The sequence below is a fragment of the Bos taurus genome, chromosome 20 (assembly GCF_002263795.3).
Source record: "Bos taurus isolate L1 Dominette 01449 registration number 42190680 breed Hereford chromosome 20, ARS-UCD2.0, whole genome shotgun sequence".
Taxonomy (NCBI): Eukaryota; Metazoa; Chordata; class Mammalia; order Artiodactyla; family Bovidae; genus Bos; species Bos taurus.
In genome coordinates, this window is record NC_037347.1 from 70765843 (window position 1) to 70787159 (window position 21317).

General features: G+C 62.1%; 2 protein-coding genes across 3 annotated transcripts; both read left to right on the plus strand.

Moving 5' to 3' along the window:
* The first annotated feature begins 10520 nt into the window (after positions 1-10520).
* LOC132343196 (collagen alpha-1(I) chain-like) lies at positions 10521-15478 on the plus strand. The gene is made up of 9 exons (XM_059878824.1): positions 10521-10662; positions 11019-11167; positions 11298-11498; positions 11602-11777; positions 11957-12612; positions 13627-13878; positions 14639-14812; positions 14923-15097; positions 15250-15478. Exons 1-9 carry the CDS (start codon positions 10521-10523, stop codon positions 15476-15478), a joined length of 2154 nt encoding a protein of 717 aa, XP_059734807.1.
* On the plus strand, positions 11715-20656 carry IRX4 (iroquois homeobox 4). 2 transcript variants are annotated; one of them, NM_001098466.1, is given in 6 exon segments: positions 11715-11893; positions 16045-16184; positions 16661-16912; positions 17566-17675; positions 18537-18865; positions 19271-20653. In NM_001098466.1, coding segments are annotated over 5 exon segments (1569 nt in total). In that variant the 5' UTR covers positions 11715-11893; positions 16045-16139; the 3' UTR covers positions 20104-20653.
* The last annotated feature ends 661 nt before the right edge of the window (positions 20657-21317 follow it).

Sequence of the window (21317 nt, forward strand, 5' to 3'; positions counted from 1 at the left end):
AGCTGCCGTCGCCACAGACATCCCGGGATGGTTATCTGGGAAGCACGGCCCTAGGGAACCAAGACGGGGAACCGTGGAGTCCAGGAGGAAGGACCTGACTGGGGCAGCCTGCTCTAAGCTGCTCTGCCCTCCTGCACCCGGGGATGCAGCAGCCCCTCCTGATGGGTTTCCGGTTAGGGGATTTGGGGTTCCAACAGGAAAAGGGTTTTCAAATCCCTGTTCTCACAGCTGTTCACTTTGGTGCCACTCCTGGGAGACCGAGACCCCCGCACCTCCGCTTCCATCCCCCGCCCCACAAATGCCTGCTGCTGCCCCGACACACACCACAGAGAACGTCCAGGGCCGTGTCACTTTGATGAAAACTGCACCGTCCTTGCAGTGGGGCCGTGGGAACAGCTCAACCAGCCTCTCTCTCGGGTGGTGGCAATGAAATTCGTTTTGAGAAAGAGAAGCACGTTTTCTACATGGCTACCGCAGAAGGTATCCCGTAATATAAAGCAGGGTTTCTTTTTACGGATCAACACAATATTCCAAGAGTTCACCTCCGTTCCATCGCTCAGGCGTGTCTGACTCTTTGCGACCCCGTGGACTGCCGCACGCCAGGCTTCCCTGTCCAACACCAAGTCCCGGAGTTTGCTCAAACTCATGTCCATTTGTAGATGGTAATGGACATTGGAAGTGTCCCCTTTATGGTGACAATGAGACTCTCGAGGAGGCTGCAGCCCCGCATGGCAGCTGGATGTCCCTGCGTGGACTGTCCCTGCACGGCCCCCATGCCCCCAGGAAGCTGACGGGGCCACGTGGGGCCTGCTGCGCCCTGCGGCCAGCCTGCAGCCCCGTCCCCCACCTTAAACGTGATGACGCGATCCTGGGCAGTGGCCAAGAAGCAACGCTTGTCTGCCGAAGCCAAGACTCCAGCAGGAACCGATGTCCCCGGGACCGGGACAGGAGGCACAAGACAAGCCCAGAACCCGCGGCTGTGCCCGAAAGCAAGGAGGCCTCCACCATCGCTGCCCCGGGAGGACGCTCCGTGGCCAACACCAGGCAGTTTCAGCCCCGATAAAGGTGGCGCCAGTGGTAAAGAACCCGCCTGCCAACACAGGAGACATTAGACAGGCGGGCTCGACCCCTGGGTCGGGAAGATCCCCTGGAGGAGGAAATGGCAACCCACTCCAGTCTTCTTGCCTGGGGAATCCCATGGACAGAGGAGCCTGGCGGGCTACAGTCCAGGGGGTCACAGAGAGTCGGACACGACTGCAGCAGCTTAGCACCTAGCACCAGAGATACTGAAATAGTTACAGATACGAGGCCCTGAATGAGCTTCAAAGCCAACGGGCTGGGGACAGTGGGTCAGACTGGCCATGAGGCTTGGAGCGAGTTTACATAAAAACTGGTCGATGAACACCTGCGTCTTCTCTCCAGTCTGTGATCCTCTTTATCTTTGTAACCACTTGGAGTTTTCCGTAACAGACAGTTTTAAAATGTGGAGCTGGGACTAGGCGGACCCAGCGCCTTCGCGGTCCCAGCGTGCATGTTCCTCGTCGTTTCAAAAGATGGGCCAAGCGGACCACCCTGCCCACCACGGGTCACTGCTGTCTCCCCGCCAGAGGGCCAGGCGCAGCCGGCCACGTCCTCCCTGAGGGTCTGGGGTGGGGGGCCTGCTGGAGAGCCCCCTGCACTCAGGGGCAGGGTCCCCATGGCCCCGTCGGAGCAGGAACGGCTGTGGCTTGGCATGGCTCCCTCCGAGGGCAGGCGGTGACCCCAGGCCATCCATGCAGCTGCACAAGCCTGCTCCCCGGCCTCTGACCCACGGAGGCTCCGCCGGCCGCTGATAAGAGGCCCCCACGAGGTCAGTCCACCATCAACCAGAGGCCAAACAGGAGGAGGCACCCTTGACAAGAGAGGCATCGCAGGTGAGGGCCAAGACTCGAGCCCCCCACAGCCGGCGTGCTGGAATGCCTCTGCAGCCAGCCAGCCACCAGGAGCTGCCCAGCCACAGCAGCGCGGCACACGGTCAGCACCAGGATCACCGAGGAGCCTATGCTTTGGGGGGGACGATGGGAAACGTCTAACAAAGTTGTAACCCTCGGTCAGAGGCAGGCTGCAAAACGGCAACATCAGACCTGGAAAGCAAATCAGCGGCGAACACACACACCGGGAAAACGAGATCCCGGGGCAGTGAGGCGGGAAGATGGGTATTGATTTCCTGTTGAGCACAGGCCTGCAGCAGCGCGGCCCGTAGAGAGACGCCGCCCCGCCATCCAGCAGGACGCCTGCCTCACCGTCGGGACTCACGCTTGAGCCGCCTGCCAGGAGTCGCCAGAAGCCCTGGAAACCGCGATCGGACTGGACACAGATGGTCTGTTTCTGGGGTTCCTGTGAAAGCACCCCCTCCCTCCTGCATAATCCACCTGCTATCCTCAGGGCATTTGGCTGTGCTAAAGGTGGGCGTGCCCATCTCCTCTGTGAGCTCCTCTGGGCTGGGGCAACCGCAAGCACTGCTGCTGCTGAGTCACTTCAGTCGTGTCCGATTCTGTGTGACCCCAGAGACGGCAGCCCACCAGGCTCCCCTGTCCCTGGGATTCTCCAGGCAAGAACACTGGAGTGGGTTGCCATTTCCTTCTCCAATGCATAAAAGTGAAAAGTGAAAGTGAAGTCGCTCAGTTGTCTCCGACTCTTAGCTACATCATGGACTGCAGCCCACCAGGCTCCTCCGCCCGTGGGATTTTCCAGGAAAGCACAGAGTCAGCTAAAATGTGGCAACTAACAGATGGATGGTTTTTTTAAGTTTTAGTCCATAGAAGATTTCTCAAAGCTCAGGATCTTTCAAACCACTAGGCCCAACATCCAGTCCAGAAAAAAAAAAAACAAAAAAAACCTTTAAGAACTAAAGGAAATCCCAAAATCCATGGATACACCGCAAAATCCTGCTGCAGGGCACAGGGAACTATATTGAATATCCCGTGATAAACCACCATGCACAGAATACGGAAAAGAATGTGTATGTATGTAGAACTGAGCCACTCTGCTGTACAGCAGAAAGTAACACAACATTGTAAATCGACCGTACTTCAAATAAATACAACTAGGTGGAAAAAAGAAGGAGAAAACCAGTGACCTTTTCCCCGTGACCATGAAGACCAGGGGACCAAAGAGGCCAAGCCTGCTCCGCCAGCTGGGCACCCGCACTGATGCCAGAGAGGCCTGGCATTCGCCACACGAGCGTCCATTCTTCTTATTCACGTATGTACTTGGCTGAGACAGATCTTCATGGCACTGATGCCAGAGAGGCCTGGCATTCGTCACACGAGCGTCCATTCTTCTTATTCACGTATGTACTTGGCTGAGACAGATCTTCATGGCACTGATGCCAGAGAGGCCTGGCATTCGCCACACGAGCGTCCATTCTTTTTATTCACGTATGTACTTGGCTGAGACAGATCTTCATGGCACTGATGGCCAGAGAGGCCTGGCATTCGTCACACGAGCGTCCATTCTTTTTATTCACGTATGTACTTGGCTGAGACAGATCTTCATGGCTGTGTGTCCATAGAGTCAGTCACGCCATCCAACCATCTCATCCTCTGTCGTCCCCTTCTCCTCCTGCCCCCAATCTTTCCCAGCATCAAGGTCTTTTACAATGAGTCAGCCCTTTGCATCAGGTGGCCAAAGTATTAGAGTTTCAACTTTAGCATCAGTCCCTCCAATGAATATTCAGGAATGATTTTCCTGAATATAAGGACTGATTTCCTTTACAAGTGACTGGTTGGATCTCCTTGCAGTCCAAGGGACTCTCAAGAGTCTTCTCCAACACCACAGTTCAAAGCTATCAGTTTTTCAGTGCTCAACTTTCTTTATAGTCCAACTCTCACATCCATACTTGACTACTGGAAAAACCATAGCTTTGACTGTATGAACTTTTACCTGCAAAGTACGTCTCTTTTTTAATATACTGTCTAGGTTGGTCATAGCTTTTCTTCCAAGGAGAAGTGTCTCTTAATTTCATGGCTGCAGACATCATCTGCAGTGATTTTGGAGACCCCAAAAATAAAGTCTGTCCCTGTTTCCACTGTTTCCCCATCTATTTGCCATGAAGTGATGCAACCAGATGCCATGATCTTCATTTTTTGAATGTTGAGTCTTAAGCCAGCTTTTTCACTCTCCTCCTTCACTTTCATCAAGAGGCTCTTTAGTTCCTCTTCACTTTCTGCCATAAGGGTGGTGTCATCTGCATATCTGAGGTTATTGATATTTCTCCCGGCAATCTTGATTCCAGCTGTGCTTCATCCAGCCCAGCGTTTCACATGATGTACTCTGCATGTAAGTGAAACAAGCAGGGTGACAGTATACAGCCTTGATATACTCCTTTCCCAGTTTGGAACCAGTCCATTGTCTCATGTCCAGGCACCAAGAGTCAGGGTTATCGCCAGGAGGTTGGAGGAGGGTTGGGGTCTGGGACTCCAAGATCTGTCGAAAGGTCCCCCGAGGCCCTCCAGGGACATGGACACAGCTCAGATGTCCTCCCTTACTCGGCCCCTGCCCAACGAGGCACCCACGGGCGGGACAGGAGTCCAGCCAGGCTGTGCGCCTGCTGCTCTAGGGCCAGGACCCTGGGCAGAACTTCACCATTCACAGCCCCTGCAGCTTGTCACAAGACGTTAGGCGGCCTGGAATGCTATGCCTCTGGTGACTTCATCTCTGATGCTCTCCCAGTGATGGAGCGTCCTGCAGACAGGATGCTGGGCTGCAAGAAAGGGGACAGCTGAGCTGTGCCCGTCAGCCAAGAGGGGGCATGGCCAGCTGTGGACGCTGCACCAGCCTGAGTCATACTGAGCAGAGAGCCACCTGAGGCTGGGAATAGCCCTTCACCCCAGGCCTCCAGCCACACAGGCTCCAGAGAAACCTCAGAAGACGAGGCCTGTGTCCTCAAAGTTCATTTCACACGTGGCAGAAGTGGGGCTTCAACTGTGGTTGCTGCAGCTCCTGCAAAGTGGGACTGAAGGACCAGGGTGTCGAGAGGAAGCAGCCAGGCTCCCCGGCCAGGGCAAGCTTGGAGGGATGACAGGGACATGGCTCCCATCAGAGAAAAGACGGCAGTGACCTGCCTCACACCGCATCACGACACACGCACTCTCCAGACGGACCAAAGGCCCAAACGTGAACACCGGGATCATGAAAGCGGAAGAAGGCTGACGGGAAACATGACCGTAAAACATGGAAACCTGGGAAATGAATAAAGGGCAAGGAGAGAGTTGAGTGCGGCAGAATAGAATATTCCCGTCAGACGAAAGACAACAGGCAATACCAAATATTATCTAATGTTAAGCAAGTGTTTCTTGAACATTATATAGTAAGTTAAATATATAAAACAAACATTATTTAATAGTTATATTTACTAATAATTTTTTAAGATAACAAAAGCTATGGTTTTTCCAGTAGTCATGTATGCTTGTGAGAGTTGGACCATAAAGAAGGCTGAGCACTGAAGAACTGGTGCTTTTGAACTGTGGAGTCTTCAAGAGAAGACTCTTGAGAGGCCCTTGGACTTCAAGGAGATCCAACCAGTCTATCCTAAAGGAAATCAGTCCTGAATATTCATTGGAAGGGCTGATGCTGAAGCTGAAGCTCCAATACTGATGCAAAGAGCCTGATGCAAAGAGCAGGCTCACTGGAAAAGACCCTGATGCTGGGAAAGATTGAGTGTAGGAAGAGAAGGGGACGACAGAGGATGAGATGGTTGGATGGCATCACTGACTCAATAGACATGAATATTAGCAAACTCTGGGAGACAGTAGAGGACAGAGGAGCCTGGCGTGCTGTACATAATCCATGAGGTCACACAGAGTCCGTCATCTGTTGTTCAGATGAGCGACTAAACAACAAGATAAAAAATATTCTTGTCTTTAAAGGCATCATATGTATTGGTGGCTCACAGGGTAAAGCACCTGCCCACAGTGTGGGAGAACCGGGTTCAATCCCTGTCGGGAAGATCTCCTGGAGAAGGAAATGGCACCCCACTCCAGTACTCTTGCCGGGAAAATCCCATGGAGGGAGGGACCTGGTGGGCTGCAGTCCACGGGGTCGCAAGGAGTCGGGCATGACTGAGCGACTTCACTTTCCATGGGAGGAGCCTGGTGGGCTGCAGTCCCCAGGGTCGCAAGGAGTCGGGCATGACTGAGCGCCTCCACTTCACTTAAAGGCATCGCGTGTGTTCTGCCTTTTCTCTGCATCTGCCCTTTAAGGTGACACCGCTGCTTTCTCTGAAGTAAAAATTATAATACGTAAGTACATAATAATATGCAATTACCCTTTCATAATTATATCTTACAATTATAGTACAATCACATAATATACAATTACACGATAACATTATTAATCTGACTTGCAAAACAGTGAGCGTGTCCCATAAACAGGACAGGCGGTGCTGCTGGTGCACACAGCGCCAGCAAGCCAGCGGCTGGGGATGTTGGTGGACTGGGGCTCCTGCGGCCCGTCCAGCAGGGCGCGTGTGCAGGAGCCTCACCTCTGAGCGGCTGCCGTCACCACGCGTGCACGGGTCCCAGCTTCTGTGCTGCTGTAACACAGGTCCCCTCTGCTTACATCTCGTGGCCAGAGGCAGTCACAGGGTCACTCCTGACCCAAGGTGGCCGGGACGTGCCATCCCACCCTGTGGGCAGCCACCAGCTCGGCAGGCAGCGCTCCCCACCACCGCTCCCCTCTGCAGAGCACGGTGCCCACAAGACGGCCAAGATGGAGCAGTCGGGGGGCCAGAGACATGCAACAAAGTCGTGCCTGTGGTCCAGTCCTGCCTGGACAAGCGTCGCCACGTCCTCAGAGCAAGCAGAGGCGAGACAGCCCGCCACCTCTCGGCTGTGTCGTCAGGAGTCCGTGCTGGGATCATCTGGAAGGGCCAGTGGAACCCACAGACACCCCGAAGCCCCGGATGGAGCCACTGGATCAGAAGTGATGCCGGACCGGGGCAGAGGGACAGAAGGAGCACAGAGTGAGGCCATTCTCTGGGCCCCGGAGACGTGCTGGCCCCCCAGGGACCACCGCCAACCGAGCCAGCAGAGGCCACGCGGTGACGTGGGGGCGGTAAGTGGCCATGGGGAAGGAGGGTCCCGCTCGAGGGATACACCGAGGCCAGGAAGGGCCCATCGGGGCACCCCCGCATCCCCCAAACCCACGAGGTGCCCCTCTCAGTTGGAAACAGGGTGACCACACACGGAAGTAAAGACGAGGTCGGCAGGGCGGGCCCTGGTCCAGTGTGACCCGTGTCCTTATGCAGGGGACACGTGGATGCAGACTCACACACACGTGGGGAGACTGCTCTGTGGCCGCGGCCGCAGCGTCCCGGAGCAGGGCCAGCCTGAGGCAGGACGCACGCCGGCTAGGTCCCGGACCGCCACCTCCGGAGCCGTCAGAGAGTCCCAGAGTCCCAGACCCCGCATCCCTCCCTGGGGCGGCCCTGAGCCCTCGCGGAGTGGGGTCTGAGCAGAGAGTGGCCCACGTGTGACCCAGCGTCCTGGCCACATCCTCTCTGGAGCGTCTGAGTCCTGGGCAGGAAGAGCACCTCGTGCTCACTTTCAAACAGAAAATGAAAAGGTTGCTAAACGTATAAGTAATTTTAACTGAGTCGTTGATCTGGATACTTTTAAAGTAAAACAGTAAGTATTTCTGCGGCCCTTTGAAGTCGGCCCCAGCTCCTTGCCTCCCTCGGGTTATTTTACAGCCATTAAGAATGTGTTCCTTTTATCTGGGGCCTTCAATTAATTGGATTTCAAAAAATACTCTGAAATGGCTTTTTTTTATATATAAAAACCAGCCAAGTCCTGGAGGACGTTCCTGGATGATTTACTGCCATAGTAATTGAAAGCCGGCGGTTACACTGGTCACCTCTGGGGAGCCACCAGCTACACTGGGGTCTGACGCGGGATCTGCAGTGTTCCCCAGATGCGGTGGGGATGGGGGGACTGCCTTCGGAGGGCGGCACGCCTCCCGAGTCACCCTTGGACGGCGACACGCCAGATCTCCCGGGACGGTGACGCGCGAGGAGGTGCAGGCGCTCCTCCACTGCAGACCTGCTGAGCACAGAGCGCCCTGGGGGCCTGGGATGCAGCCTCCCACAAACCGCCGAACCCGGAACCCCTCTGGGAGGGAGAGGAGAGGCGGGGGCACCCGGGCAGCAGGTGGAGGCCACGGCACAGTGCCCCATCCCTGCACCCGCTCCGCATCTACCTGCTGACCTGTGCACAGGCCACTAGGCACCGGCCGCCTTCTCCATGAGCAAGTGTTCTGTGCAGAGACTGCAGGAGAGCGGTCGGGGAGACTGGGGGGTGCGGCTCTTCTTCCATCCAGGGAAGCACACTCCTTCTCCAGGCAAATTCCCGGCGGATGCCCAGGGAGGCTCCTCGGTGAAGGGTCTCACCCCTGCGCTGTTTGGGGAGGTCCCCTACACGAATACTAGCTCACCCACTGGGGTTAGGTTTCCACTTCTCTCCACCCTGCTTTCTTTCCTCTTTTCTATGTGAAGGGCTTCAGAACGATATTCAAGTTCCAGGGCAATGGTGTGTAGTGTTACTCTCCTCTAAGATTTACAATAACGTCCTCTCCTTCGGACGTCCATTCGGGGCTAGGGCGTAGGCGATTCAAGGTCGGGCCCGGAGAACACGTTACGTTTAAGCACGCCAACTACAGACTTGGTGTGGGTTAACAGCCTCCACTTCTCATAGGAGAAACCTCCCTGACATCTGCCGACGTACCTCTACGTTACAGACACACGTGTTCCGAAAGCAAGGAGTAAGCAAAACACGCGTGCTGACCTCTGCGGCCGCGGTTTCCCTCCCACCTGAGAGGAAGGGGGTGAGACGCAGGCACACCACTCCAGGCCTGCCCGGCTCCTCGAGGTCCCCCAAGGCAGGGGCCAGGCCACAGGTCCCTGGGCCTAATCCGGATGCCATGCTGCTCTGAAACAAGGAAACCCTCTCAAACTGTGCTGGAAGCCGTTCGGAGCTGGGAGCTGAACTTCAAAGGGGAGAAAGGAAGCCAGAAAGGTTCCCCTGCAGCCCCCGGAGCCAGAGAGAAACAGGTTCCCCAGAGGACCCTTTGCAAAGATGAAGGAGGCTGCTCGCTGCAGCCCTGGGACCCGGGTCCCACTACACAGCTCAGTCAAGCCATTGAGTGTGACCAAGGCCTGGCGCCTTCCAAGAACAGCAGCATCCCTGGGACAGCTGGGCCTGGGGGTCTCTCCGAAGCTGTCCTCACTCAGGAACAGTCCCTTCAGTATCCTCTCGGGGCCGGGTGAGAGCCTCTTGTCCTTCCTGCGTCCTCGGGGAGCAGGGGGCCGTGGACGCCCAGACCCCTGGGCGATGGCAGGCACGGGGGCAGTGTGGGAGCTGGCCTCATCAGCGCCAGCTCCAGCTCTCAACCCCGAAATGCCTCTGCAAGTCACAGCAAGGTTCAGGCGAGGGGGAGGATACAGGCAGGGCCAAGCCCCGGGGGCACAGAGACTTTTGTTTCAGATTGCACTCGGGCTCTGCCAACAGGAAAAACAAAAGAGGGATTGAAAGGTGCTTCTTGGGGAGCCAAGAACTGACCAGAGTTGGGGGCAAAGCGGCAGGCAGCTCGTGCCAGGCCAGGGGGCTGGGGAGGGGAACGGCAGCCCTCCAGAGGAGCCCAGGCTGCCCGCTCACTTTCCATGAGGACCACTGCAATGCCCAAGAGATGCCTTGCCAGCCAGGGCTGCTTCATCATTTCCTCAGAGCCAGGCGGGCCTGGCAGTGAGGCCGGAGGGCTGGAGCAGCTCCCTGCCCGAGCTCAGGGGCTAGGGAACAGAGGCTGGCCCCTGAGGCTTCCGGCCCTCAGTCAGGGGCCAGAGCCAGGTCCAGGCTGACAGCATCCAGATGATGGTCTCTGGGCGAGTCCAGGGAAGGGAAGCCCTCACTCCCAAGGAAGGTCTCCCAGTGGTGCCACCTCCAGACGCCTGGAGCGGTCAGGGCTACAGAAACCCTGCAGGAACACAGCCTCTGGGCTGCCTGGGCTCCCTGACACAGCAGTGTGTTGTTGCTAAAGAGGGAGGCCCTGGTGAATGTGAATTGAGTTTATCACCCAATCAAGGTCGTAAACACAAGCCTGCCTTGCTCATCTTCAGCTATGAAAAGAATCTGAGTCCAGGTAAGCCTCTCTCTCGGGGAAGTGGCGGCCTGTCTTGTTGGCCCCAGGACACAGCCCAGAGCATCGAGCACAGCAGGAAGGAGGAGACAAAGAAACAGGCAGAGCTGCAGGCAAACCCCATCCCTCCCCAGGGTGCAACTCACTGCCCCCCATCTCCTTCCCGCTGGACACCCCTTCCCAGAACACTTCCATCAGCCCAGGGCAGAGGGACAGGGACATGCCTGCAGGGAGGCAGCCTGGAGGAGGCCCGGCCTCCTGTTACAGAGCAGGCCCAGAGGCCAGAGCTGATCCCCTCCCCCCACAGAAGCCACTGGAAGCACCAGGGCCAGGAAGCTGGGGTGGGGGTGATGGGCACAGGCCCCCTCCTCTCCCAGAGGAAGCCCCGCCGGCCCACCGCCTGGACACAAAGTCGCCCCAGCCCGGAGCACCACCCTCCACCAGTGAAGCCTGGCAAACACTCGTGGCCTTTCCACCTGCTGCAGAAAAGGGGTGGGCTGGCAGCAAGTTTTTTCAGGCATTCTGCAAGTCAGCAAGCCTCAACCGTCACTGACGGGCCAGGAATCACAGCAGAAACAAGTTCAGGGTTCTCTGAAGTGGAAGTGACAAGGATCTGGGAGGACACGAGGGCAGGGGGTTCAGGGTGGGCTGGGGGAGGGTCAGGGGTCAGGGAAGCCGGGACCTGGGCCCACCACACGGGCCTGCCCTCCCAGCCGCAGGGGGCAGAAGCCACAGACTGTCCACATGGAAACACTAGAAGGCCAAAGGCCCAGGCCAGCAGGGCTCCGGAAGGCCTGATAAAGCCCTCCTGGCAGGAGGCCTCGTTGTGGGCCAGGTCCTGGTCACAGGTTCAGTGGTCCCCAAGCAGGCCCTGTCGCCTGGACACACCCAGATCCACCTGCCCAAGCCCCCTGCCCACAGCCAGGCTCCCGCCCAGCCCAGGGCCCACTGCCCTGAGCGTCAGATCCAGTGGGGCCAAGCGGGGACACATCGGAAAGTGGGCTCCCCAGGGTGAAGGGGCAGCGTTGGGGGAGGGGCGAGAGAGAGGCGGGCCCTGGAGGCAGGACCCCAGCCCCCTCCAAGGAGCACTGGGCTTTCAGCACCTGGGCGCTCCATTGGATCCCCAGCGCCGGGATACTAAGGCCAAGAGAGGGCTGGGGAGTGGGGACTGGCGAGAGAGGGGCTGGGCGGAAGGGGGAAACCCTGGGGTCCTGTCCCGGAGCGGCTCCGGAGGCCCCAAGAAGCAAGCCGGGCGCGGGGAGGGCCCTCTGAAGGCCCGCGAGGACCCTGAGGCCGCCTCGAGCGCTTGGCCCAATCGAGGCCCTCCTGTTCCGGCCGGAGGGTCCTCTCGAGCCGGGGTGCCCCCGCCCCCCACCCCGCCGCCGTCCGAGGGCGCCCCTCATCCCGGCCCCAGCGCCCCGCGCGCCCCAGTCGCCCTCGCCGGCCGGGCGGAGGGGAAAAGTCGGCGAGCGCGCGGCGCCCGCGGGGGAAAGCGTTAATGGGCGCCGGGTGGGAGCCGCGCGCTCGCTCGCCCACGTCACGCCGGTGCGGGCTCGGCTGACGACCGCGGCGCCTGGGGACGCCGGCGCGCTCCGCTTGCTCGCCAGGTGCTCCGCCTGGAAATGTCTCCATTAGTTGTCGCCCGCTCCCCGCTGGAGCGCGCGCGCCGAGCGGCCGCGCGGAGCCCTCGCGGGCGGCCGGCAGTGGCCCGGCGCCACCGCAGGTAGGCGAGGTCCCCGCGCCCGCCCCCGCCCCGGGGCTCCGAGACCCCTCCCCCCGGCCGAAGAGGCGGAGGCTCCGCGCGGCCGCCGAGGGGCGCGGGCGGCGGCGGCGGCGGCGACTCCCCGGTGCGTCCCGGGCTGCGCGCTGCTCTCCGCGGCCCCGGCGCCCGAGCGGCGCGGGCGGGCGCGTCCCCGGCGCAGGTAGGGAGTGGGCCCGGCCGCGCAAACTTTGCGAGGATCGCTCCTGCGCTGGGGGCGCAAAGTTTGCTGCCCGCCGGTGGGGTCTCTGGAGGCGGCCGCGTCGGCCGCAAGTGGAGGGAAAACGGGGGGCGGGGGCGGCTTGGGGCACGGGGGCCTCGCGGAGCCGGGGGCCTGCGCTGGGACGCCCGGCTGACAGCCTTCCCGGCTCGGGCGGCGCCCTGGGAGCCAGCGGCGGGGCCGCGGTGGGAAAGCGGGAGGGAATGGGCCGGAGCGCGGGGCGTTTCGCGAGGAGGACTCATCCCGCGCGCCTGCAGCTCGCCCGGGGCTTCGCGGGAGACCCCAGAGGAGCGGCTTCGAAAGAGCGACCCGCCAGGCTCGGGGTTAGCGACTGGGGCTTCGGGACACCTAGAACCCCCCGAGCCCCACACCCCGCCCGGTGTCCGCGAGCAGTGGGCCCGGCGCCTGAGAGAGGAAGGCCCTGCCCTGGGCTGCGCGCCCCCGCCCCAGCCTCCCGGCTCGGGTCAACTTCTCCGGGCTGGAGCGGGCCCCCCACCCCCGCGTCGTGCCCGCGCGACTCTCGGGGCAAGGGAGCGGAGGCCCCAGGAAACAACTCTGGGGACCGGTCAGACCTCGGGGGCTCAGCTGATCTCAGGGGAGAAGCCCTGCCGAGAGCAGAGGAGGGTCAGGACCCGGCCTCTCTCCCCAGGGCCAGCCGTGGTTCCGACGGCCGACACCACCCCTGGGCAACAAGGGAGCGCCAAGTACCTCTAGGACTGGGGACTAATCGTCCTCAGGGCCCCTCAGCCCCGGCTCCCTTGGAATTCAGCAGGCCCGTGGGGGCATCTGACCAAAATCGAGGCGCTGCCTTGTCCGTGGGGAAGCGCTTGGTTTCCGGCAGTTCCTGCCCGCGGGCGTGTTTTTAGAACGGGGGTCCTTCGAGGAAGTGGGCTCAGGAAGCCGAGTCTGTGCAGGCACGTGTAGACTGATGGTGCCTGAGACTCTGCCACTAGGTCTGTCCTGCTCTCAGGGAGAGATCTGGGGACTCAGCTCACGCCTGGGCCTTTTAGGAAAGCACGCGGGAGAGTTATTCCTGCCTTAACTAGGGGACAAAGATGGCCCAGAAAGCACTGGGCTCCGGCAGACGGTCTTGACAGAGGCACAGGTTGGCAGCAGTGTGTCGGGGTGTGCCCGCGAGTGCAGATGGTCGGGGTAACCTGGCCTCCAGGGAGCTTCGCAGGGGCTGTGTGGGCGGCCCGCAAGGCCGGGAGATTCCTCCCGCAGCCCCAAGCTTCCCCAAACTGGGGGGCAGGCGGCCCCTCACGCGGCCAGTGTGGCCTGGGCCAGCACCGAGGATCGGGGTCAGAGGCCTAGCAAAGCGCCTTGGGCGAGTGGGGTTTCAGGGCCAGGGAAAGAAGACGGCCGGCCAGACGCGGGAGGGCGGGACTGCGAGTGTCTGTCCGCGCGCTCAGGGTGGAAAGGAAAACAGGAGAACTAGCGGCGAGGGTCAAGACAGCCCCTGAAACCCCTCCCCCAGAGCCGCGCGGCCCGCTGCGCCCACCGCGCGCCGAGGGTGTGCAGGTCTGCTCAGAAGATGAATGGTGCGTGTTCAGGGGCGCCGTTTCCCGGGAGCCGCGGCCGAGTCTCCGGGGAGGAAATGGGCGCGGCCTGGACGCGGCGAGCGGTGGCCCCGAGGCGCTGGCCGCTGGGACCTGCGCGGTGGCTTCCTCCCCGGCGGCTGAACGCTTCCAGTCGCCGGGCGGCGGGGGGGCCCGGCCACGGGAATGGGGCGAGGAAAGGATGCCGAATGCCTTCCTCCAGTGAAGACGGCCGCTCCCTGAGCCCTCGGCCACCCCTGCTCGGGCGCCCTTCCCTCCCCATCACCCGGGGAGAGTGAGTTGTTTGTAAACAATAAATAATGGAAAGTAGGAGGATGTTTCCTAAAAGCCTCGGCCAAGCAGGAAAACGGGGAGGAGGGGGGAGCAGGGCAGAGTGGGGGAGGGGAGGCGCCGCGGCGCAGGAGGCAGAGCGACGGAGAGATTCATTTCTGCCGAGAAGCCCCGGTGGCTAGTTCCTTATTATTTACAGGAAGGTGATATTAGCAATTCAGGTGAGAAAGAAAGAAACGCGGCCGCCATGAAATCAATACAGAATTCAAAAACAATTATTAATGTCATTTGACTCGTGTTCTTTATATATCTCTTCCGGCTACAGACGCTAAAGTGTCTGAATGATTTGCATGGAGCGGCTATTCATTATTTCCGAGGATTTTCTTTGGCGGGCCGCTCGGACGTGGCCGGCTGCGGTCCAGAGCGATCGGAGAACTCGTACTTTTCGTCTGTAAATTAAAGCAATTACGCCGCAGATATTATAGGATGCGTACTGTGGTCTCCAGATAGTCATCAATCACCTTGAACCAAGCTGTCAGAGCGGGCAGATTTCGTTTCTGGGAGGCAGGTTTGCAGCTGGGGAGAGGGCGAGAACGTCATCATTAATTAGAGGGTGACCCTGAGGCGATTCACAGGTCTGAACCCAGGGATCGTTCCCAGCAAGTCTGCACAGCGCCGCCGCGAACGGCTCCCTCCCGGCGGCCGCGGGAGGCCCGGCCGGGCGGGAGCTGCAGGGGCGAGCCCGGGCCCCGCTGGGTGGCTGCGCCGAAGGCAGGCCGGGGTTCCGGGTGGCCCGGGCGTCCCCTTGCCGCCTGGGCGCCGGGCTCGCGCAAGGTCCCAGGCCGGGGATCGGCTGCGGAAGCGCTGGGGTGTGCCCGCGACCGCTCCTTGAGCCCCGGGCAGGGAAGGCCGCCCCGGCCAGGCGCCCCGCGCCCCCTCCCCAGTGCCTAGGCCCGAAGGTGGCCGCGAAGAGCGAGCGCAGCGCGAGGGCCCCCGGAGCCGAGTTAGGAAACCAGCTCCTCGGAGCGCGCCGGGCTGTCTGGCAGTCCCGAGTTCAGCCGCGAGGGGCAAGGGGAGGGCGGCCCGCGAGGCGGGCGGGGGCGAGCAAAGGGAGGGCCGGTGCGCCGAGCGGGAACAGACTGGACGAGGAGGGGCTGGCTCCCCCGGGGCCCGGCGGCCGGCAGTGGCGAACCCTCAGGCCCACCGAGTCCCGGGGCGGCGGGCTCCGGGGAGGGCCCAGGCCCACACACTCAGGGCACTCTGACTCCCAGATGCGGACGGCGCCCCGTGACCGCGCGAGTGCTGGAACTGCGGCCCGCTGTGGGGTTCGAACTGCAGGGAGGCTTCGCCCAGTCCCCGTTAACAATAGTCGCTGCGCGCCGCCCTCCGCCGCCGCGCGCCGGCCCGCGGAGCTGCCTGCCTGCCTGCCTTCCACCTGGAGGGGCGCGCGGGGCCGAGGCCGGCCGGCTGCGCCAGCGCCGAGCTAATTTTAACTGTTGATTACGGCTCCCGCGAAGCCTCACTCGCACACCCCTCGTCCGTCTCATTTGTAATTGAGACTAATGATTACAGTGGGGCGGGAAGGAGCAGCTGCTCATTAATTAATTTCTAATTAAAAGTCCTTCCGTCCTCAGTGACTAAGGAGAAACTCCGTGCGTCGGGGCGATGTTGACTGCTCCTCGGAGGAAATTCATTTGTTTCGGCCGTGCGCCCTCCGCCCCGGGCGGCGCGGCCGCCTGTCCCCGCCCCGCCCGGCCGGGCCGGGGCCGAGTGACCCCCGCGTCTGCGGCCGGGCCGGGCTGCGCGGCGTGGGGCTGACGTCAGAGCCTCCGCCGCTTAAAGCCGCGCACCGCTGACTTGACGGATTCGCACGACTCATTTTTTTTTTCCCTTTTTTGCAAAATATGTATTTGTGTCGCCGCTGCGAGGCCGGTCGGTCCCAGTGTCCCCTCCAGGCTCCGGACTGTGAAGCTGAGAGGATCGCCGCGGCTCACTTTCCTCTCCACTTAGAAAAGTTTACCGAGCTTGTGGCTGCATTAACCGGCTCTTCTGCTTCGCCCTCCCAGTGTCTAGAAGCCCGCGGCCCCCGAGCAGTGGCCGCGCCACGCCGGCCCCCTCGCTCAGGACCCTGCCGGCCCCGCCCGCCGGCCCCGGGCCCGCCATGTCCTACCCGCAGTTTGGGTACCCCTACTCCTCGGCACCCCAGGTAAGGGGGCCCCGCTAGACCAGCCACCCGCTATCACCTCCCAGCGAGCGGGGCCTGTGCCACGCACCCCTGGCGACCCACCCTGGGGCGGGCAGAGGCCGGAGGAACACCGACGGGCAGGGCCCCCATTTCCCGCTTTTGTTTGTCCTCCACCCCCTCCCGGGCTCTGAGGTGTGCCCCGGGGAACCTGGGGACCCAGGAGAGAGGTGGCACCCGAGGGCGTGCGCGCTGAGGCCTTGGAAACCCCCGGGGAGGGTGTGAACATTCCGTCCAGGAGGCACTGGGCCCCACGTGGCTGGAGGAGACCGGGCGCACTTGCATCCTGGAAAGGGACGCGCGGATCTGTGTGGACGATGGCAGCGCCGCCAAGGACACGGAGTCCGCGCCCCCGGGGCTGTGCGTGGGGCGGACGCAGGCCCAGGGGCCCAGCCTCGAGTCCGGAGGGGGCCCCCCTTCCTCACCCCTCTTTCCCCTAGTTCCTGATGACCACCAACTCCCTGAGCACGTGCTGCGAGTCCGGTGGCCGCACGCTGGCCGACTCTGGGCCAGCTGCCTCGGCCCAAGCGCCCGTCTACTGCCCGGTCTACGAGAGCCGGCTGCTGGCTACCGCGCGCCACGAGCTCAACTCGGCCGCGGCGCTGGGCGTCTACGGGGGCCCCTACGGCGGCTCGCAGGGCTACGGCAACTACGTGACCTATGGCTCCGAAGCCTCCGCCTTCTACTCGCTGGTAAGGGGAGGGGGTGCCTCGCAAACCTTCTTCCTGCCACGCTCACCTCAACCGACCCAAACTGGAGGCGAGGGGCGAGTCCCCTGGGGCCCGGGCGTTGGGAGGTGGGAGAGCACGCCCCACCCTAACCCTGGCCTCCAAGCCTGGTCCTTCAGAGCGCACCAGCCCCAGGGTTGGGGGCTTCTGGTGGGTAGGGCCTCGTACTGAATGTACTTATTGTTTTCTGTCTGCTCTCTATTGAGTTGGGATCAGATATGTGGTTCTGTCGCAGCTCGCTCGGGCCTGTCCCCCACCCGGTCCCCTACCCCCCTCCTTCTCGCTGGGCTCCTCCCCATTTCCACCCTCGCTTCGCCCTGCGCCCCCGGCCAGCCCCTCCGCCTCTGCCGTCGCCCAGTCGCTCCCGCCCCCAGCCTCTTCCCCTCTCTCATTCCCTGACACCCCAACTCTGCTCCTCCTCATTCCACATCTTGGGGTTCCTTCGCTACCTGGGCCCGAAGGGCAGCCTGGGACCGGGCCAGGCGGCTGGGGATGGGGGCGGGATGGCGGCTTCCGAGGGGCCTGCGGGAAGCCCGCCGGACCCAGCGTTCCTAGGGGAGGGGTCGAGCTGGGTCGCATCCCGGAAGCTGCAACCCCAGGCTCACGGGCTCCTACAGAACAGCTTCGACTCCAAGGATGCGCCGGGATCTGCGCATGCGGGCCTCGCTCCCGCCGCTGCCGCCTACTACCCTTATGAGCCGGCGCTGGGCCAGTACCCATATGACAGGTGAGGGCCACCCCGCCACGCCCCCCCCGACACCCGACCCCCACAGTCCCGCCCCCGACCCCCCACGGTCCCACCCCCGACCCCCCGATCCCCGCCACGGCCCAGCCCCCGACCCCCGAGCCACGCCCCCTCTGAAAATTTGGGCGACTGAGCAAGGGGTCTTTCCCGGGTCAAGCTCCAGCTGAGCCGGGGTTGGGCGCACCCGCCTCCTACCGAGCCCATGTCTCCACGGCCTAAAGGCTAAGCTGTCTCCCGCGCGGCACCCACGCCGTCTTTCCCGACTCCCAAAGCCCAGACTTCGGCCGCCTCCCCCACCCGGAGAGGTGCGGCCTGTGCGGGGCGTCCGGGCCCAGCCCACAGCCCCTACAGGGGCGACTTTGTGCACCAGCAGACGGCCAGCCTTCGTGGAGCGACAGACGCCTGTAATTGCAGGCCTCGCACGTAGACCCTGCGGGCACTATGTCCCCACAGGCGCTCGGGACCATTTCTGCCCACGGGTGGTGCGTCGTTGGGTTCTTCGGGTCCCTGCGATGTGCTTTCCTGGTTTTAGGATCAAAGGGGCCCAGTAAAGGACCTCACAGAGACATGAGTGTCTGTAGGGTGACAGAGACCTGGCCGGCCTTCTCCCCCACCCACTGGGACCTCTCTGACTCCATATAGGTTTAATCAAATGTAAACATTGAAAGACAGCGCCCACCTGGGTAAAACCCATTCCACCATAAACACACAAACCTCCCCCCCCCACCCACACGACCGTGATTGAAAGCCACGTGGGCCTGGCCCTGGCCGCCCCACCCCCCCCCCCGCCCCCGCCTGCTGTGCGGGCCGCTGCCGGCGCCCCATTGCCCAGCTTGTCCCCAGGTACGGGACCATGGACAGCGGCACTAGGCGGAAGAACGCCACGCGCGAGACCACCAGCACGCTCAAAGCCTGGCTGCAGGAGCACCGCAAGAACCCCTACCCCACCAAGGGCGAGAAGATCATGCTGGCCATCATCACCAAGATGACCCTCACGCAGGTCTCCACCTGGTTCGCCAACGCGCGCCGGCGCCTCAAGAAGGAGAACAAGATGACGTGGCCTCCGAGGAACAAGTGCGCAGACGAGAAGCGGCCCTACGCCGAGGGCGAGGAGGAAGAAGGGGGCGAGGAGGAAGGCCGGGGGCAGCCCCTCAAGAGTACCAAGGTTGAAGGTACCCGGGAGGCTGGCGGTGCGGGGCCTGGTCTCAGGGCGGGGCTCCCTGCGCCTTCTCTCGTGTTTTCGGATCTCTAAAGGCGTGGGATAAGGCAAGCCTCTGGGCCTAAGCTGCGAATGGAGTGCCCTGGCCCCGAGGAAGCGAGGCTGTGTGAGCCAGGGGACCCAAGCAGTGAGCTGGGACTCGCGCAAAATCACCCCGTTTGGTAGGAGGCCGGAATCAGATTGGTCCCTGTTCCGGGGACCAGGAGCCTGGAGGAGATGGGAGCTAGAGGAAATAAGCACGTTTTTCCTCGCTCCAAAGTGGCCCCTAACCATGCGCTCAGACCCGGGAAGGAGGGTACCGGGTTCGGCGAACCGCCACCCCGTCTCCCTTCACTGGTCACTCTTTCTCTCCCGGCAGAGCCCATCGGCAAAGGAAAGGACCTGGAGCTCAGCGACTTGGAGGACTTTGACCCCCTGGAGGGAGAACCCCCAGAGTGCGAGCTGAAGCCTCCCTTCCAGCCCCTGGACGGCGGCCTGGATCGCATCCCCACCGGGCCGGAAGGGCCCAGCGCCCCGGGGAAGGAGGCTCCGGGCGCCCTCCGGCTGCCCCTGGCCGCCGGGGGCGGGGCCGCTCTGGACCAAGACCTGGAGAGGGCCCGGAGCTGCCTCCGGAGCGCGGCGGCCGTGCCGGAGCAGCCGGCGGGCGCGGGCGCGGGGGGCGGCCCACAGGTCTGCGAGTCCAAGCTGGGCTTCGCTCCCTCTGGGGCGTCGGCCGGCCTCGAGGCCAAGCCACGCATCTGGTCCCTGGCGCACACGGCCACCGCGGCCACCGCCACCGCCTTCAGCCAGACTGAGTTCCCCTCGTGCATGCTCAAGCGCCAAGGCCCCCCCGCGGGCCCTGCGGCCCCCTCCTCGGCACCCGCCTCCTCCTCGCCCGCGGCCCCGGCCCCCGCCGGTGCCCTGGACAGGCACCAGGACTCCCCGGTAACCAGTCTCAGAAACTGGGTAGACGGGGTCTTCCACGACCCCATCCTTAGGCACAGCACTTTGAACCAGGCCTGGGCCACAGCCAAGAGCGCGCTCCTGGACCGGGGGCCGCTGGGCCGCTCGCTGGGGGCGGGCGCCAGCGTGCTGACCACGCCCCTGGCGCGCCCCTTCCCGCCCGCCGCGCCCCCCGACGACCCCGCCGCCGGCGCCACCAAGGACCTGCTGGCCGTGCCAAAGGCCGGCGGCAAGCCCTTCTGCGCCTAAAGGGCAGGGCACCGGGGCAAGGAGAGAACCGGCGCTCAGGCCGCAGGCGCGAACGTGGCCTACCCTTTTTTACCGAGTGTCCAAAGCGAGGCGAAAGGGCGGCGCAGCTCAGGCCGCCAGCCCTCCCCGGAGGGAGCGTCTGAACTCGGGCTCCCCGGGGCCACGGACGGGAGTCGGCCGGGCCCCCCAACTGAGGGACCCGCCGGACGGGGCTGCTCTCAGAGCGGCAGGGAGACGCCCTGAAGCATAAAGTTTACATCCGAAAGTTTACACGCGAAGACGCGCCGTTCGAGGCCCGTTTGTGTTGCTGTCCCCTCTGGGTTTGAGGCTTGCTACTGTTCCTTGTGAAGACTCCTCAGCCTGCTGACCTTCCGACTTCATCCTCAGCACATACTTTTCACCAACAGCACTTCACCGAGTTTACACTGTTGCACACTCTTAACCCGATAAAATTATGTTTTTTTATGTATGTTCACACCAGTAATTGCCTGCTTCAGAGGCTGTTATAACAAAACCAATAAAACCGAGTGGTGGTGTTTGCATTGCAAAATGAGCACGTGTGAAACCCAGCGATTTGGAAACGTGAGAGAGAAGCTGCCCATCTCCCGATCCCCGAGGGCAGCAGCAGGGCGGCTTACAGAGCCCAAGACCTCAAGTGAAGCCATTGTTTCAAAAACCAGTCACACTAAACTCAGGATTCTGTAGTGTTTCCGATTAGAAGGTGATGAGAGACCCCAAACTTTTCAACTCTCCTCGTGCCAGACCCCAGAATTTTGAGAAGGTAAAAGTTTCTTTGGCTAGATTAGAAAAACTGTTAAACTTCCGAATTCCCTGGGACTGTGCCCTGATGGGGGAGGGGTGTGCGGCCGCCACTGCCCTCAGCCCCGCCGGGGCAGAATGAGCTGCCTCTCGCGGCCTTGGGGCCTCCGAACTCCGCCGGGAAGGGGGTGGGGGGAGCGAGGCGGGACGTCAGGAGGTGGGGATGGGGGACCCGCCCCTATACTCTCAGCCTCCGCCTTCTGCAAAGCCTGCAGCGCGGTCCGAGAGAGGGATGAGCTTAGTAGAAGGAAGACCCCAGGCGGGGCTGGAAGGAACGCCCGGGGGCGGGTGGGGGAACGTAAGCCTCCCCCGCCTCGCCTAGGTCCTTGCAGACCCCTAGCTTTGCTCAGAAACTCGGTTGCCCCACCCACCCGGCGGACCCCGGTTCGCCGGTG

Coding starts and splice junctions, on each gene's coding strand:
- LOC132343196 (XM_059878824.1), top strand. CDS start 10,521: ATGGGCACAGGCCCCCTCCTCTCCCAGAGGAAGCCCCGCCGGCCCACC. Junction 11,778..11,956: donor GCGCTCCGCTTGCTCGCCAG/GTGCTCCGCCTG, acceptor CCCCGGCCGAAG/AGGCGGAGGCTCCGCGCGGC. Junction 12,613..13,626: donor GCCCCAGCCTCCCGGCTCGG/GTCAACTTCTCC, acceptor CCCCTCCCCCAG/AGCCGCGCGGCCCGCTGCGC.
- IRX4 (XM_059878789.1), top strand. CDS start 16,140: ATGTCCTACCCGCAGTTTGGGTACCCCTACTCCTCGGCACCCCAG. Junction 16,185..16,660: donor CCTACTCCTCGGCACCCCAG/GTAAGGGGGCCC, acceptor TCTTTCCCCTAG/TTCCTGATGACCACCAACTC. Junction 16,913..17,565: donor CCTCCGCCTTCTACTCGCTG/GTAAGGGGAGGG, acceptor GGGCTCCTACAG/AACAGCTTCGACTCCAAGGA.